Here is a 17930-nt window from a genome sequence, read left to right as displayed (position 1 = left end):
GTGAGGTTCATTCACCCTTGGGAAGCGTGGAGCCCGAGCCCCGGTTTCCCCGTATGTAGCATCTGTGGCTTCCTGTGGCCCGACGGGGAGTGGTTGAAGTATCCCCACGGGCCATGGGCGGGCGGGTCCTGCCCATCTTCTCAGGAGGAGAGGGCACGAGGTGGGACACTGGTCCCAGCCTTGGGCAGCCACAGGACTGACCCCGGAGTCCCTGCCCGGACGTCCGCTGCCCTGAGAGGCAGTGGCCGCGGGCTGTGGCTCCAGCTGTGTCAATGGGGGAACTGAGGCCCGGAAGCAGCCTGGACCACGTTGTAGGCAGTGTGGCTTCTTTGTGTGGCTGCCTCTACACCCAGGGGGCCTGGGGGTGGGGGTGGGGTGGGGTGGGCACCTCCCTCCTTGGGGGAACCTCACCTGCCCTGGTTTCTCGCGGCCGAGCCGGGCAGCGAGGCCCTGGGACTCACGGGGCTTCAGGGTGTGGGCCGGGGGCAAGTGAGCTCTGTGCCTGAGGGGCAGTCGGGCCAGCCAGGCACTCACTCTGCCAGCCAGGGTTCGCTTGTGTCCCCCTGAGATCTAAAGCTTCCTGAGGTGGGGGCCCAGGGTCTCAGTCACCACACAAGGGATGCCCTCAGGTCCCGGCAGGGAGGCACGGCTGCATCTGTTAAAGGGCTTCCCTGGGGACTGGGCGGGTCTGGACGCCCTTCCAAGCTGGCAGGCGAGTCCGCAGTCGGGCAGAGTGGATGGTGGGCGTGCAGAGTCCTGGGGGGTGGCACCGGGTATACGGACTGGGGAGGCTTGATGCGGCCTTGGGCCCTGGGGCGCTGGTGTCTCCCATCCCGGGAGGCCCCAGGCCAAACGAGGTCCGCGGCTACCGGGGTCCTGCTGGGAGCCACTGCGGGACTCGGGGCTGCGTTCAGACTGTGCTTCGGGTCCAGTGTCCTGGTGGGGGCTGGTGTGAGCCAGGCTGTACCCCGCAGAGAGGAGGGCGGGGCGCAGAGGAAGGGCCAGCATGGGAGGGACGGAGGAGGGAGCTGGGACTCGATGGAGGCGCACCTGAGCAGGTGCGGGCTAAATACCTGCTGTGCGCCAGGCCCGGTCCCCAGCGTGGCGGTGTGGCGGGGGTGGCACCCCACAGCCCTCCTCTGGGGGCTCGTGGTCTTGGGGGTGGACGATGCAGAAGGGGACAAACAGGCCCCGGGCCCGGCGGTGATATGTGAGCATGAAGGACACAGGTGGAGGCACGTGGGGGTGAGTGTTGGGTCCTGTTTGCGGGTGAGGGTGTGGAGCTTGCAGGCGAGGCACCGGCAGGTGCAAAGGCCCCGAGGCAGGCGGGGGGCGGGGCATGCTGGGAAGGAGCTGGGGTCAGGGTCACCGTGGTGTCACGCGGGGGTGATGTTGAGGGCTCAGTCAGTGGCCGGGCAGGGTGGACTCTGGGGCCCAGGGTGGAGGCAAGCACTGTGGTCAGGACAAGAGACAAGGCTGACGAAGGGGCAGGGTGCAGAGGGGTGGCTGGGACCCGGCTCTGTGGGTCCAGCTGACCCAGCCTGTGTGAGGCACCAGGAGAGAGGTGGAGACGAGAGCTGTAAGAGGGAACCCCAAGAGCTGCGGGAGAGCAGCCGGGTCTTGGGGTGGGCTCCCCAGGCAGGGAGGAGCATCTGGGCGGCCCGGGTCCTGTCTCCTCCAGGAAATGTGGGGTGTGGGCTGTGTCGGGCAGCCTGTTCTCAGCAGACGCTGAGGGGCCAGGAGGGAAGGTGGGCTGGAGTGGGGAGGAGTGGGGCAGTGGGGGAGGTGCAGTGGGCTTCCTAGTGGGCACAGGGCAGGCGTGTGGGGATGGGGCATGAAAAACAACTGCGGACAGCAGGAGCTCGGTGGGGAGAGGGCCAGGGCTCCGTGTCGTGGGCCCAGAGAGCTGTTTCCACATCTGCACCCCCGGGGCCATGCGAGGACCCACCTGGAGAGCGTGCTTGGAGCCCCCGGATGACCCCGCTAGAGTTGTCCTCTTCCCAGGCAGGAGGAGGGCTGGGGGCTCGGCCTGGTCTCATCCAGGGATGTGGAGGGAAGGGCCCGAGGGTCTGCCTTCAGGAAGCCTTACTGGTTCGGGTGTGATCAGAGCAGCCCGTCTGTGCAGGGATGGGGTGGGAGGGGGGCTGAGCCTGGGAGCTGGCCCCGGGGGCAGGGGCTGCCACCTTCCCTGTGTTCAGCTCCGTGGGCTCCACCTCTGGCCTCCCCACACCCCCACCCCCGGGATGGGGAGGGGAAGGCAGGCGTCAGGGCAGCCTCCCGCCTGGGAGCCCAGGCTCTGGTGACACCCCATTAGCGGCTGCAGGAGACGGCCCGCTCCTGGCGCCTGTGCTGCAACCCCTGAGCCTGGTGTCGAGCGCGCTGCCCTGGTTGTCGGGACGGCCACAGAGCCCTGCGGCCTTCACCGCTACGTGCAGGTGCGGGACGTTCCCCTCCCCCAAAGGAGGCCCCTCCGGCCCCGGAGGTCACCAGGCTGCTCTCTGCTCTGTGGATTTCCGTCCTGGACACCTTAGAGACAGGTGGTGGGCAGGGTCTGGTTCTCGGCGTGGGGTCCCAAGGCCCATCCCGCCGTAGCCTGGGTCGGAGCTCATCCCTTCGAGGCCGGGTGCCGTCACATGCCTTTGGCTGTGCCACACTTCGTGCACTGTTCACGGTCGGCGGTCAGGGTTGGCGGCCCTCGGAACCCTCAGACCCGGGGAGGGAAGGGCCTGCTCCCCGGGCCTGGGCCGTGTCTGAGCGGGGAGGGGTGGGCATCCTGGCGCGGGCGCTGACTGCGTGTCCTCCTGTCCCGCAGCTTCCTCATTGTCCTGGTCTGCCTCATCTTCAGCGTGCTGTCCACCATCGAGCAGTATGTCGCCCTGGCCACGGGGACCCTCTTCTGGATGGTACGTAGCTGCGTGAGGGGCCCTGCACTCTCATGCCCCAGGCGTGTGGACCGGGGGGTGAAGCCAGCTGCTCCTGGCCTCTCCCACCCACAAAACATCCCTCTGCCGGAGCCCTCCTGCTGGTTGGCTCTACAGGTTCACCCTGATACTGGGGGGCTAGAGGTGTGGGGACGCCCTACCCTGGCACCCTCACCTGCCAGGATGTGGCCGTCAGGCTGAGAAGGCCAAAGAATGGGAGGACCCCGGGGCCTGGTGGTCTGGGAGAGCTTCCTGGAGGAGGGGGCTTCTGAGCTGGGCCAGGAAGGAAGGACAGGAGGACGCGGGCACAAGGAGCCGAGGTTGTGGTCTGCTCGGCCTCCGCTGTGGCCCCGGGTCTGGCTGGTACTCGGACCCTGCAGGTGTCTCAGCCCCTGCCCCAGCCTCTGGCCAGGTTGCCTCCAGCCCTGGCCAACTGATGGCTGCAAGCTTGGGTCCCCAAGTCCTCGTAACATGGCCTTGAGGCCGTGCCTGTTTTAGTTGCATGCCGTCGGCTCCACTTTCCCTTTGATGTTTCTGGATTTTGGTTCACAGCAGTTTCCCCCTCTCAGGTTATAGAGAAACAGCCACAGCTGCCTCAAGCACTCATCCGGGTTAGTCGTGTGGTTTTAAACTGTTGACGGCAGTGGGCACATCCCGGCGTGAAGATCAGGTTCACTCTCGCTCTGTCCCTCTCGTCTGCCCCCTCCCAGCACCGCTTACTCCAAAGTGTGTCTTTGCTCCCCAATTTGAGGAGCCATTTTTGTTGTGAACCAGATGTCCAGATGCCAGCGGCTCTGCTCTGGGATCTCCCTGTTCTGTCCACGGCTGCTTGTCCGTGCATCTCTCCCACAGCCATGCTGCTTTGCTGATGTCTGCACTAAAATCTGTTTTACCACGTGGTTAATATCGGTGCCCAGCTCTTCCCTTTCAGGGGCAATTCTTTCCTGTTTGTTTGTTCTCCCCAGTGACCTTCACAATCCGCTTGTCTGCCTCCCAGAAAAAATCCGATGGTGTTTGACGAATGAATCGGGGGAGACCGACATCTCTCTGGGGTGGGGTCTTTCTGTCCATGGTCAAGCCGTGTCTGTTTTATCCAGGAGGGTTTTATGGTTTCGTAATGTGGGTTTTAGACCGTTGTTGTTATTATTTTTAATATAATAATGGCTGCTGTTGTTAGTTGCCGTCACAGATGGGAGCTTCTCTTCCATTATGTTTCCTGGAGGCTATTTTGGTGTCTCGGAAAAGCCTTTGCTCTTATCGCTTGTACAGCCTGTGACGGCCTCTGTTTTGTTATTGTTTGCGGGAGTTTCTCCTCTGGTCCTTTAGAGTTTTCTGAATTTGGAATTGCCGCTGCTTGGTTTCGTTTAGCGTGCTGTTCAGGTGTGGAGACTGGCATCTGTCAGTCACTCCGCTTACCGGGCCAGGGGTAAGGGGGCTCCCTGTGCTTCCTCTGAAGGAATGTGCCAGCCCGGGCAGAGAGGTGGGGGGGGGGGGTCCTTCAAGTCCAATGAGAGGACATGATTCTAAAGTGATGGTGTTGACTTTCGGGTGTCTTTCCTGCCTCTGTGGAGGTGTCGGCGGATGTCCTTGCTTTCCCGGGATAACTGTCCCGGCATTTTGTTTCTACTGTCCTACTGGGTTATACTTTCTCATATAAGGTAGGGACTTGTTTGAAAAGTAGGACGGCTGCCATCCCAGCAAGACGGATGGCCTTTTGGGGTCATGGAGCCTTCCCCCGTTCGCCTGGTCCTGAGGACCTATGGAAGTAACCCCGGTGCCAGCCAGGTCCGTGCCAAGGCCCCAGAGGCCGCAGCTTCTTGCAGAAGTGCACTCGGGCATATGGCGGCTGCTATTGGCCTGCAGAGAAATTTCCCCAAACCCCTGCTCTGGGCAGGCCCTGGGGCAGGCCAGGGGTCATCTCCCTCTGGGTGAGTGGTGAGCCGGAGATGCTTCTCTCTGCTGTGAGCATCCCGGGTGCCCTGGCCGGCCGTGTGTCTGCTTCCCAGGCTGGGGACTGTCCTTCCCTCTGGCCGGCCTCCTTCCCACCTCCCAGACGGCAGGGGAGGAGCTGTGGGGGGCAGGGAGAGAGTGGAGAAAGTTGGGGGGTGTCTCTGGCGTTTTGGGTTATCACAGGGTGATTTGAGCCCCTGCCCAGACCGCACAAAGCACGTCTGCTCTGCGAGTTGCTCCTGGGGTGTCCTCGCGGCCAAGGTAACTGAGGGTTCAAGAGGCGGTGGCTGGAAGGGGCCAGGAAGACCTTGCTGGGCTGGGCCCAGATTCCAAGGCTGCCGTTCTACCAAATGTAAGTGCTGGGCCCAGGGGCCTGGTTGGCCGCTCGCCCCCTGTGTAGGTCTCCTGGGGCCGTAACAAAGTCCACAGCCCGGGCGGCTTAAACAACAGGATGTATTTTCTCCTGGTCCTGGAGGCTGGAATCCCAGACCCAGGTGTGGGCAGGGCTGGTCCTCCTGAGGCCTCTCTCCCTGGCGTGTAGACGGCCGTCTCCTCCCTGTGTCCTCACGGGGTCGTCCCTCTGTGTGTGTCTGTGTCCTGACCTCCTCTTCTCATAAGGACCCCAGTCCTGTGGGGTTAGGGTCACCCTAGGGACCTCATTTTACCTTCCTCACCTCTTTGAAGGCCCAGCTCCAAATACAGTCGCATCCTGAGGACTTGGGGGTTACGGCTTCCACATAGGGATTTGCGGGGGACACAGTTCAGCCCATAAGGCCCCCTGAGTGACTGGGGTCAGTTCCTCCCCTGCTGGGAGGTTTACTCTTAGGTTTTTAGCAGCTCCAACAACATTGAATTCCCCGATTGACGTAAAGCAGCCCAGGGACCGCCCCTGTGTGCACCCTGCCGCCCCGGGCCCTGCATCAGCACCGAGGGTCCGGAGTTTGGGTGCCAAATCCTTGGGCATCTCAGGCAGGGCCTCTGGGTGCAGCTGGGATGGGCCGGGTGAAGCCCGCATAGACTCTCGGCCCGGGAATCGCCACTGAAACCAGACCCTTGGTGGGGGGTCACCCCAGGACCGCCCTGGGGGTGGGGGCAGACCCTGGCGGCCTCGGGCCTCCCCTGGTCCAGCCTCCACTCTCCCCTTGGCCTGGCCAGGAGCACCTCCCTCCCCAGTCAGTGCTCTCACGTTCAGACAGGTCTCCTCGCAGGTTTCGTGGTGCCGTCCCGGCCCCCGAGTCCCGGCAGCCCCCTGCCTGGCAGCCCCCACCCCCCACCCCCCGCCCGCCCACTCCCTGCTGAGCACCGACCTCCACCCTCAGTCCCGGCATCTGTGAGGCCCGCGTGCCACCTGGTGGCCGTTCTCTGCAGTGCGGGCACCGTTTGCCTGCTGAGGATGGGGGCTCGGCCCAAGCTGGGGGTGCGGTCCTAACCCCTCGCCCTCTGGGGCCCGGGATGCGTGTGCCAGCGGTCATCCCGGAGCTCCCCTGCTCCAAGCAGAGGGCCCCTCGCTGTGGTCGCATCTCCCGTCCCACCCCTTTTGAGGGGAGAGACCCTGTGCCTCCTCCCTCGCCCACCCCCGTTCTCTCACATCAGCACCTTGCGCGCTGCCACCCTCGTGTCCCCCCAGGAGTCCTCTCCACACAGCAGCCATTGGTTGCGGGGGCGACTCTCCAGAACAAAACTCTGATCGTTCTAGAAGCTCCCGGTGGCATTCAAGATCGGCTGCGCCTCTCAGGCCCCCAAATGCTGCTCACCCGGCACCGCCCGCATGTCTGTCCCACACACCCCCCCCCCCCCCCCGCTCCCCTCTGCTCTGATGCACTGTTTGCTGACCCTTAGACACTCCCGGCCGCCTCGGGGCCTTTGCACGTGCTCCGCTTGGCATGTCACAGGACCGGCTTCTCCTCCCGTCAGGCATCGACTTGGCCGTCACTGCTTCAGTACCCCCTCCCTAACTGCCTTCTGCGCGGTCCCCGTCCCTCCTGTGGCACACCCTGCTCCTGCCCCAGCGGTCTGGGTGTGACAACGGTCTGTGGGAGGGAGGGGGCAGTCACAGGGTCTGTCTCCTTGCTCTGTTCCCCACCCATGAAGGCAGGGCCCCAGGGGCTGCGACCCCTCCGCAGGCCCAGAACGGTGCTTCCGGGGTTTGGATACCCCTCCTTTAAGCCCACGTGCCCAGAGCTGCCCCGGGGGGCACCTCAAGCTGCTGTGCAGTCCTGGGCCTCGGTTTCCCCATCTGCAGAACGGAGGGCTTGAGCAGCATGGCCTCAGACTTAACCTTTTGATGGCCTTGCAAGGTTTCCAAGGGTTTCCTAACTCACTGGCCTGTGGAGACAGATCCTTTGCGGCGGGTTTGAGCTGGCCGTATCCAGCTGCCACTGGAGTCATGGCCATGGGGGGTGTGGGGCGTCGGGGATACTGGGAGGAATGAGGCCGCCCCGGGCCCAGCCTCCGGGGTAGATGTGAGTTATGTCCGGGGTGGGAACGGGAAGGAGGTAAGAGGTGAAGAGGGACTGGGGGAGGGGGGTGGGGGGGTGTCTGCGGGGATGCTGAGGGCTTCCTGGAGGAGGGGCCGCCCTGAGAGGGGAAGGAGGAGGTAAGCGGGTGCTGGGGGGTCGTGGGGACGGGCAGGGACCCTCCTGCAGCGGGCAGCCTCAGGTGGGCCGGGCAGGCGCAGCGCCCCGGAGCTCTCGGTGGAGGTGGCGGCCTGCGGGGCGGGACGGGGGTGGCCCCGCGGCGGAGGGACACCGGGTTTGGGGAGGGGGCCGCGTCGGCGGGTGTTTGCAGGCGGCCCAGGGCGGGGCCGCGGGACACCAGGTGGCGCTGTTGTCCGCGGATCGCGGGCGCTGCTGGCCCCGGCCCAGAGCTCCGAGCGGAGCCAGACCGCAGCCGGGAGCCCAGGAGGGGCCGAGCGTGGGCTCCACACAGCATTCCGAGAGCGGCACGATGCTTAAATGGTGGAGAAAAAGTCATTCAAAGCTGTGTTTTCCCAGAGAGCCCATATTTCTTCCTTTCTTTTCATGCGCTCGCTTTTATGGGGCCAGAGAGCTGTTATCTCAGCTCTGTGTGAGGGAGCCCCAGGGCGGCCTCCGAGGGATTAAGCGTTCTGCTGAACCAGGGAGATTTGGGGGGCCTGAAAAAGCCATTTTGGGTGGAATCTCAACTCTGCTGCAGGGTCTGTCCCAGGGCTGTGAATGGGCCCGTTTGAGATCTGAGCCTTGTTTGTGGTTTCCCGGGGAAAAGGGCCACTGCCAGGGCTGCAGGGCCGGCTCCCAACATGGTTCCTGAATGCAGAGGAAGCCCTGGGTGTGTGTGTGTGTGTATGCACGTGTGTCTGCTCACGCACATCGCCGTGCACGCACGTGTGTGCGCGTGGGTCTGTGCGTGTGTGCTCTGTGCCCGTGTTTCTGTGCGCACGCGCGCCTGTGGACGAGTTCTGGGCCTGGGTGGCTCTTCTGTGTCTCCCCCTGTCCTGCTGCTGTGGCAGAAACACTCCCCTCCCCACTCTCTGGAATAAGAGACCCAGGCTGGGCCCAGGTGAGGGGCTGGTTTTTGTCTCTGAAATCGAGGGTTTTTTTTGTTTGTTTTTTTTTTCCTTCCTTTTTCAAATCCCACACAAAGAGAGAGGCACTCAAAAGCACAACACAGACACCGTGTATTCCATGCCTTCTGGTGGGGAGCATACCAGGGAATTGTCCTGCGATGCTGCGGTTAAAAACCCCGTGAGCCGCGGCCCGGAGGCCTAGGGGATGAGGTCATTGCTGCGGCTTCCTCCCTGGCCCAGGCCCCTCGGCGGTGACCCAGCCCTCCCGCCGCTGGATCACCCACCCCGGGGCTCCGGCTCCCCCAGCACGGAGCGAGACTCTCCCGTCCCCTGGGCCTCAGTTTCCCAGATGCAAAACCAGGCTCCGTGGGACTCTCTGGGCCCCCTTGGGCCCCTCTGCGGGCCTCACTTTTCTCAGGAACGCAGTCTAGGCTCTGTCCTCAGAACCGCCCCCCCCCAGCCCCCCGGCGGCCCCAGCTCACACTCAGCTCGGGCCTCTGCAGGCCCGCGTGTTCCCAGCTTCTGCTCTCTACACCCTTCACATGCCAGTAAAGACGACCACGCTAAGTCAGGGCCAGCGGCCCCCGTGGGGAGCCTGCTGCATGCACGCCCTCTGCTCTGTCCTTCACTCACACAGAGGGGATGAGACTCACAGAGCTTAAGTCACTCCTACCCAATGTCAGGGCACCAGCGGGTGGCCCAGACTTTTCATTAACAAACCCCAAGGTCTTGTTTTCTCCAAGGCCGCCTCCTCCTTGGAGTGCTCTTCTCCAGCCGTCTCCTCTCTGCTTGGTGAACTCCTACGCATCCCACAAAGCTCCGCTCCTGTACATTTGCTTCTGGGGTGCCTTCCTGCTCGCCCAGTGACATCACTGGCTTCGTCCTCCAGTGCTCTTGGAAGATGTCATCTCCCCCACTGCGGGGCCTTGAGCTCCTTGGTCTCTGTCCCCAGCACACAGGAGCTGCCCGGTGAGGACTGGTTCCCACTGCCTGGGCCTTGTCTGATGCTCTGCCTCAGAAGTCCACGCTTTCCCTGCACCCTGGTAGGGGTGTCCTCGCCTGCGTTTGTTCAGCCAGCAAGTGTTTCTCGTGCACCCACTAACTAACATGCCAGGGTCTGTGTGCAAATAGCAGGGATTCTCAGGGGCAGGACACGGGCTTCATGTCTGCGTCCCCAGGGCCCTCCCCGTGGGCCCTGTGTAAGAGGGGGCCAGCGCCGAAGCATGGGGAGGGACTGACACCCTGCTCCCGGGAGCCGGAAGGCGGTGGCGGTGCCCTTCTGCGAGCACACCTGTGTGTGCGTGTGGACACGCATGTCCCGCCAGGCCAGGGTTGGGCCTTGGCCTGGCTCAGGTGTCCCACTTGTCCCTCTATAGCGTGGGGGTCTTGGCTGCCTCATGGGCAGCGACTTTCCGTGGGCACAGCAGAGCCTCTTGGGTTTGGGGCAGAAACACAGAAAGCTAAGGGACAGCCCCGCACCGCAGTCTGCATTCCAGATATTTCTGCCCAGCGGAGCTGGCTGAAGTGTCCCGGGGTCTGACTGTGCAGCCTGGGGGTGTGGAGCGGCCCGCGGCTCCAGGCCACAGGGGCCCCCTCGCTCGTGCCTCTGAGGCCCTGCCCGGTGCCGACCCAGGGAGACGGGATAGACGGACACTGGCCTTGGGGACGGGCGAGGGGGTGAACTGGGGGTCGGGGTCCGGGCTGCTCCTCGGGCAGGTGAGGAAGGACCCCACCCTGGACAGTGCGTGTCTGGGCAGAGGCAGACTGCTGTGTTTGTCCACCCCGTGCCAGGTGGGGTGGGCAAGACCCAGGTAGCGCCTGCACTTTCCCGGGTCTGGGTCACCCCTGATGTCCCCATGTGAGTCCGTGAACAGAAGCTTAAGGGCCGCCAAGCAGAGTTTGAAGCTGCTGCCCTCAAGGGGTCTCGGCTAATTCTCTAGAGCCCCTTTGCCACTTGGTGGGGACCCCTGAGAACGAGAACCCCGACCCCCGGGATTCTGTGGACATTGGCCTGAGCCCCCTCTAAAGCCCCCTAAACCAGGGGCCCGGCGCCTCTGCTCCCTGTGACGGGCCCCTCACTTCCTCTCGTGTCTCCAGGGCATTTCTCCACCACCGCCCCCATCCACACTCGAGTGTCATTGCTTCTCCCAGCGCCTGTGGCCTTTTTTCCTCATTGTGTGTGGTTGTGGGTTTTTGGCTTCCTCAGCCTGGAGTGGCCTGGAGCCTCCCTTTGGGGTCTCCCTCCTGGTCTTGCAGGGCCGAGTGCCACTGTCCCTACCTTATAAGGGGGACGGTCCCCCAGCCCCAAGGGCATCTGAGCAGGAAGAGGCCGAGGGCTCGAGGCTCGCGGGGCCCTCTCTGGGGCCCAGGGTGGTGACTCGGGCTGTCCCCACCTCCGGGGCCATCGTTTATGCCCGCCAGGGTCCCCGTCCCCAGGGCTGGCTGCGTTCCTGGCCTGGAGGCAGCTGCTCCTGAGGGGACAGCTGACATTCCTTCTTGCGGGGTCTGCGCTCAACCGAGAGCCGTGAAAACGGGAACCCTCAGCTGTAACCGGAAACTTCCGCGGGCTCACGGGCCCTGTGGGTGGAGAGGTCCTAGGGCAACTTGCGCTCGCTAACAAAGGCGCCCTCTGTGAAGCCCACGCTCCGTCCCGGGCCAGGACTGTCCTGTCCATCAAGTCGATTCAGAACCAGGGGAGGGGGGCCTGGGCAGGAGGTGGAGGGAACTGCAAAGTGTTTGAAACTTTCCCGAAAAACACGTAACCCGATCCGGCACGAGTGGCCTGAATCAGGTCACGCCCTGGGGCCGCCGGGCAGTTTTACGCCCTGAGCCCTTGCAGGGGAGGACAGGGCCCCACCTGGGGTTAAGGGATGGGGCGGGGGCGAGGGGGGCACGGGGACGTCCACCTGCAGCCCCTGGTCCCCCCGGAAGCAGGGCACCTCCTCCAGATCACTTCCCCTGGGCCCCCAGAGTTTCCTCCTGAAGGAAAGCAGGGCGGTGGGGCGGGTGCTCTCGGCTCCCGGGGAGACTCTGCGAGGTCAAGTGGAGGCCCTGGGGCCCGAGACCAGCCAGGGCCCGGCCCGCAGGGCTCCCCCCGCCCCCGGCTGTGTGAACCACCGGGTCTGGGTCTGTTTGTTTCTACAGTGTTTCCTGTTTTCAGGCTGTAAAGCTCTGTGCTGTGAGGTGGGTGCCGGCCTCTTAGCTGCCTTCCGGGGTGTCTTTGCCGGGAGCCTGCTGACAGCCCCTGGCCGGCACCCCGTCCGCCCTGGGCTCTGGGAGCGCCTCCTAGGCTCCCCCCTTGGGGAAGCCCGTCCCGCTGGGTCCAGGGGCCCCGGGAGGGAGGAATGACCATCCTGCTGGTGGAGGCTGCTGGGCCGGCCTCCGCTCCCTCAGGCAGGAGGAGACGGGGGAGCCCTCGGCCTCTCCTGGCACCCGCGATGCGTGTGCGTGTGTATTTGTGTGTCCGCGTGTGTGCGTGTGTTTGCGTGGTCTCCAAGGCTTTCTCTCCAAAGCGGCCAGGTGTCTGGGTGGTCTCATCCTGCAGCTCTCCCCACTGTACCCCCCTCTTTTCTTCACCCTTTTCCGAGGTTGTGGAGGCTCAGCCCCAGGCAGTCGGAGCTGCCCCCGCTTGGGGTGCAGGGGGCTGGGGACCAGCGGGGGCGTCGGGGTCTGGTCAGACGGGGAGCTTGGCCTCCCGTATCGGCAGGAGGTCCTTTTGGGCCAGGCGTCCCTCTTGCCCGTCTGGAAGGCGTCAACCGTCCAGGAAGGGGGTCTTCACCTGCACCATCAGCCGCCCCCCGGGGGGAGGGTCCTGCACCACGCTCTGGCCCCGCGGTGTGGGTCTGGCCTGGGCGGAGATGGGGGGACTGCTCCGTGTTTTCCGTCCCGCCTCGCCCGCCAGAACGTGAGGGTCCAGGACCAAAGTCGGACGTTGGGGTGCGGGCGCCTGCTGAGGCCCGCGGGCCCCTCCACTGGGGATTTGGCGAGATTAGAGTGTGCCGTCCTTGGGACAGGTGTTTCCTTTATGCTCTGCCCGGGGGCTGCAGAGAAGCGCGTCTTTAAGTGCCACATTCAGTGGGGTCTCCGGCTTGGGGTAGCTGGAGGGCCGGGTTTTGTCAGGGCTTGTTTTTACATCTGACCCTGACCAGCTGGAGTGCCTTGTTTTAAGCGCGGGGTAACAGCTGACATAACATAACGGGGATCAGGCTGAACAGGCAGCCGTGTCGCCGGGCGCGGGCGGGGGCCTGGCACCGGCGCTCCACGTGGGGGCTGCCCTGGGGAAGTCGTCAGGGATAATGGGATGAGCCCGGCGGGGCCTCGTGGCCGTGGGGTGCACGGCGCGGTGGGGTCTGCCAGCTGTCACCCCCGGGCGGGGGCTGGGGGCTTGCAGGTGCCAGAATGATCGCCCCAGGAGCCTGCATTCAGATGGGCTATAATCGTGTTCTCTGCTTCCCCAGGTCACGGAGAATGGGAACCAGAGGCCCCGGCTGTGCGCCCATTGAAGTGTGCCATTGTGCGACTTCACGGGCGGGGGGAGGGGGCTGGTGCAGCCCTGCGGGGTCGGGGGGCCGCTGCCCGTGCACCTTGCCCACCCCCACCCCCCCCCCCCGCCCCCGATCCCTGACTCACTAAACGGTCCTCAGAGCCAGGGGCGGGGGGGGGGGCGGGAGCGGCTGCTCTTTGCGCATTTTCCGTCTCCCAGCTATGTGTGGGTCAGGCACACCGGGTGGGGTGAGTGGAAGGCGGAGCTGTGGAGGCCCCTGGGGCGGGCGGCTGCTGGCAGCCCTCTCCTGTGACCGGGCAGGAGATGCCCCCGACCGGGGCCAGTCCCATGTGCCCAGTGGTCTGCCTGTCAGCTTCTTCTGGGCCCCTGGGCGGCAGCCCCAGCTGGGCTCAGGAGGCCTTGATGACGCCCGTGAGCGCAGAGGGGCCCAGGGAAGCCCTCAAGCCTCCGCAGGGTCGTGGGGATCGGGGGCCACGCTCCCCTGGTCACACGCGTGGGTCTGCAGGCGCCGATCCCCCGGGGCCTCTGGCTGCCCCGGAAGGCGAGTCCGGGCCTCAGGCCTTGGCAGTCTCACTTCCCCTTGGCTGGCGGCTGCGAGACAGACACCCCCGGCCCAAAGCTCGGGGCAGGGGGGTCACGTTTGCGTTTCCAGGTGGACCCAGCCACCCTGGGCTGAGAGGATTTCCCCGTGCCGAGCAGACGCCCAAGCCGGGGCTGCTGCGAGCTAGTGGTGCCAGCTTCCCAGCTTGAAGGATCTGGTTGGTGAAAACATACCTGGTCCAGCCGGACACTGGCAGAGAGGCAGGCGTGCACAGGGATGCACATGCGCGCACAGACACGCACGTGTGGACGCGCTCACGTGGCGTGCACGCTCAGGCACATCCACGTGTCTGCACGCACACGCGCACACAGGCACACAGGCTGGAGCTTCGGCCGGCAGGGAGCGGGACGCCCTCGGGGCCGCGTTCCATTTGCACATTTAATCCAGAAACTGTCAGCACGGGAAGCCTGGACGGGAACAAAATGTCAAGTGTGTGCTGAGAGGTGCAGCCTGCCCCCTTTCCTGGCGGGCGATGGTCTGGTCAGTTTCCGAGCGTGATGAGCTGAGGATAATTTGTGCGTTCGGAACACGGTGCAGTGGGGAGACCTGGGTGGGGGCGGGGCGGGCAGCGTCTTTATTTCATCTTCGGTTTCTTGAGCTGGGCCTGTGTCTTCTCCCCGACCGACCGTTCTCTGAGCCCGGCCAGGAGGGTCGGAGACGGGGGCCGCGGTCCTCGGCGGTGGGGATTGGGCCGGGTCCGTGTGTATTCATTTCTCAGCGTTGCCGACTCTGCGAGGTCCCTGGACCCGGCTGCAGAAGACTGAACGTGACCACAGAGCCCTGGTGACCTCACCGTTTTCAGGGTGCTGGGCAGCGGGGCTCAGCCCCTGCTGTTGGGGTCCCCTGAACTTTCCCCAAGCATCCCCCTTTTGCTTAAGGGCTCTGTCTTCATTTCAGGGTCAAGGTGATTTTCTTTCAAACGAGGACATCTGTTAGACCACTTAGGAGCTCTGGGACATTGGGAAGATGCTCTCTCGTCCCGGGGAGTTTGTAGGAATTCCTGGTTTCTCCCCAGTGTTTGGAGAGCCAAACATGTCATAAGCTCCGTCACTGGTCGCTGTGTAAACAGGCAGCTGGAGGCCTCTGTACCCCACCTTGAGAACGGGTGGCAGTGGGGCAGCAGGCCCCGGGCTCCAGGCTTCTCCCCCTTTCTGCTTCAGGGTAGGCCTGCCGTTGGCGGTGGCTCTCCAAGGCCCCAGAGCCAGGATGCGCACACACAGGCCCCCAGGCCTCACCAGAGAAACTCCAGGTGGCGCTGGTCCAGATCCCCCCCAGACCGCCTGGTGGGCCGCACGCATTCCCGACCCTCTCCAGACCTCAGCCTAGAACCCCGGTGCTGTGGGTAGCTCAGGTGCCTGGGGCTGTGGTCTGGGCACGGACGGCGTGCAGGTTCTCAGTCCAGAGCTGAGGGCCTTGAGGGCCAAAGGGACAGTGGTGGACAAGTGGCCTCTTCCTCCTGGCAGGGTTGGGGTGGGGGTGCTGGGGAAGTAAATGGGAAGGCCGTCAGTGCCCACCGAAGGCGCCTTAGTTGGGAACCAGTGACCTCAGTTGGGAGTCTGTTAGCAGCACCTGGGCCCTCTGCACCTGAAACGCAAGGGGGAGCAGCAGACAGACAGACAGACAGGCTCAGGTTTGCCACGATGGCCGGATCGACACAGATGTGGTCGCCTCTGGGTTATGCACTCTGTTCACGTAAGCCAAAGCCAGCTTTCAATTGCGGTATAATTGACGTGGGATAGACGGCCATACTTAACAGCGCACAGTCGGGCACCATGAGACCGTTACGCCCAGAGGTGTCCTCAGGGCCTTGGGATCCCTCCTGCCGCCCCTCCCCACTCAGGAGGCAGCCACTGCCCTGCCCGTCAGCAGAGGCCGGTCTGTACCTTCCAGGGTCCTCTGGTCAATGGATCACATACGCGTGCGTGCTCCTGTCTCGTGCCGCACGTTGTTCTGAGGTTCATCCAGGTGGTTGCGTGTACCCAGGGGCCATTCTTTTCGTGGCTGACTTGTGTTCTGCTGTGTGGACGAACCACAGTCTGTTTATCCATTCACATGGTGGCGGGCATTTGGGTCATTTCCCGTTTTGAGCTGTTGTGTGTACATTGGTGTTCAAGTCTTTGTAAGGACTTGTATTCCTCTTCTTTAAAAAATATATTTTCTTGAAGTATAGTTGGTTTACATTGTGTTAATTGCTGCTGTACAGCAAAGTGGCTCAGTTATACATATACAGACATTCTTTTTCATATTCTTTTCCATGATGGTTTATCCCGGGGTATTGAATACAGTACCCTGTGCTATATGGTAGGACCTTGCTGCTAGGACTTGTATTTCTTTTTTCTTAGGTAAATACCTAGGGGTAGGATGGCTGGATACTATGGTAGGTGTTTATTTAATCGCTTAAGAAACTGGCTAACTGTTTTCCGAAGTGGTCACACCACTTACAAGTCCCGCCAGCCGCGTGAGCGTTTCAGTCCCCGCAGTCCTCACCTGCGCTCGATGGGGTTGGTCTCTTCCATTCTAGTCAATCTGATAAGGTGGGGGAGTGCTGTCTCCTTGTGGTTTAATTTTCATTTTCAAATGACTAATGATGTTGAGGATCTTTTCGTGGTTTATTGGCCTCTGTATGACTTCTTTGGTGAAGTGTCTTTCAGACCTTGGGTTCATTTAGAAATGGATCTGTTTGTCTTATTTCCTGGGTTGTGAAAGTTCTTTATATATTTCTAGATACAAGGGTATATGTTTTACAGATATTTTCCGCCCCAGTCTATGGCTTTCCTTTTCCTTTATTTAATAGTGTCTTTTAAAAACTAAAAGATCTCAATTTTAATCAAGTCAAATTTATTGCTTTTTCATTTTTTATGTGTTTCATGCTTTTAATGTCATATTTAGGAAATCTTTACCAAGTACATGATTACTAAGGTTTTCTTCTGTGTTTTCTTCCGGTGGTTTTAGTTTCAGTACTTACATTTAGGTCCATGGGTTACCTTTTGTCTACCATGTAAATTATGGGTTGAAGTTCTTAATTTTTATAGTTTATTTTTATTGAAGCATAGTTGATTGACAAAGTTGTGTTAATTTCTGCTGTACAGAAGGGTAATTCAGTTATACATATATATACATTCTTTTTCATATTCTTTCCCATTATGGCTCATCACAGGGTATTGAATAGAGTTCCCTGTGCTCTACAGTAGGACCTTGTTGTTTATCCATCCTATATATAATAGTTTGCATCTGCTAATCCCAAGTTTGCAATCCATCCCTCCCCCACCCGCCTCCCCCATGGCAACCACAAGTCTGGTTTCTATGTCTGTGAGTCTGTTTCTGTTTCGTAGATAAGTTCATTTGTGTCATATTTTAGATTCCATATATAAGCGATATCATATGATATTTTTCTCTGACTGACTTCACTTAGTAGGATAATCTCTAGGTCCATCCATGTTGCTACAAATGGTGTTATTTCACTTGAAGTTCTTAATTTTTTTTTATGTGAGTGTCCAGTTGTCCCAGTGCCGTACACTGAAAAGAGTATTCCTTACCCAGGGAGTCACCTTGGCACCCTTTTAAAAACCCAATTTACCATAAAAGTGTGGGCCTCTTTTTGGTGATGCGGTTCTGATGCATTGACCTTTTAGTCCGTCTTTATGCCGATACCACATTGCCTCGGTTACTACAGCTTTGTAAAAGTCTTAAGATAAGGAAAACCATCCACCTTTGCTCTTCTCTTTCAAGCTGTGTTGGTTATTCCGGGTCCTTTGTACTTCCATATAAATTTTAGAAGTTGCTTGTCAATTTTTACAAAGAAGCCTGGTGAGATTCTGCTTGGGACTGCATTGAACCTCAAGATCAACTGGGGGAGAATCAATCTCTTACCAATATCAGATCTTCTGACCCATGAGCATTGTAGATCTCTCCATTTATGTAGATCTTTAATTTCTGTCAGAGATGTTTTGTGGTTTTCAGTGAAAGGCCTTGTACCTCTTTTGTCAGATACCAGGTTTTTCATATTTTCTTATGCTATTGTCAATGGTGTTTAGAGCTGTAACTAATTTCGGTATTTATATATCTTTTATATTGATACCTCTGTAACTCAGTTTTTAGTTCTAGTAGGTTTTTTGTGTGGATTCCATTGACTTTTTTTTTTTTTACATCGATCATCATATCTGCAAATAAAGACAATGTTACCTCTTCCTTTTCGATCTGGACGCCTATTTTTTTTTTCTTGCGTGATTGCACTGGCTAGCCCCTCCAGTACAATGTTTAATAGAGATGGGAAGAGTGAACACCCTTGCCTTTTTCTCAGTCCTTCCCAGAAGTACGTTTAGTTTCTCACTATCAAGTGTGATGTTACTAGGTTTCTGTAGATGTCCTTTATTAGACTGAGGACTTTTCCTTCTAATACTAATGCTAAGA

The 17930-nt window shown here is 60.7% G+C and overlaps 1 protein-coding gene across 3 annotated transcripts in view; it reads left to right on the top strand.

Annotated features, from left to right (window-relative positions):
• KCNQ1 (potassium voltage-gated channel subfamily Q member 1) overlaps positions 1-17930 on the top strand; it is a 348883-nt gene that overhangs the window by 52127 nt on the left and 278826 nt on the right. For all 3 annotated transcript variants that reach the window (XM_065881697.1, XM_065881696.1, XM_065881695.1), the window contains exon 2: positions 2813-2903. In XM_065881697.1, coding sequence (XP_065737769.1) covers positions 2813-2903 — 91 coding nt within the window. The remainder of the gene's footprint in view (positions 1-2812; positions 2904-17930) is intronic.

This window comes from Phocoena phocoena, chromosome 8, assembly GCF_963924675.1.
Source record: "Phocoena phocoena chromosome 8, mPhoPho1.1, whole genome shotgun sequence".
Taxonomy (NCBI): Eukaryota; Metazoa; Chordata; class Mammalia; order Artiodactyla; family Phocoenidae; genus Phocoena; species Phocoena phocoena.
The sequence above is the reverse complement of the archived record's forward strand: the minus strand, read 5'-3'. Positions and strand labels throughout refer to the sequence as shown.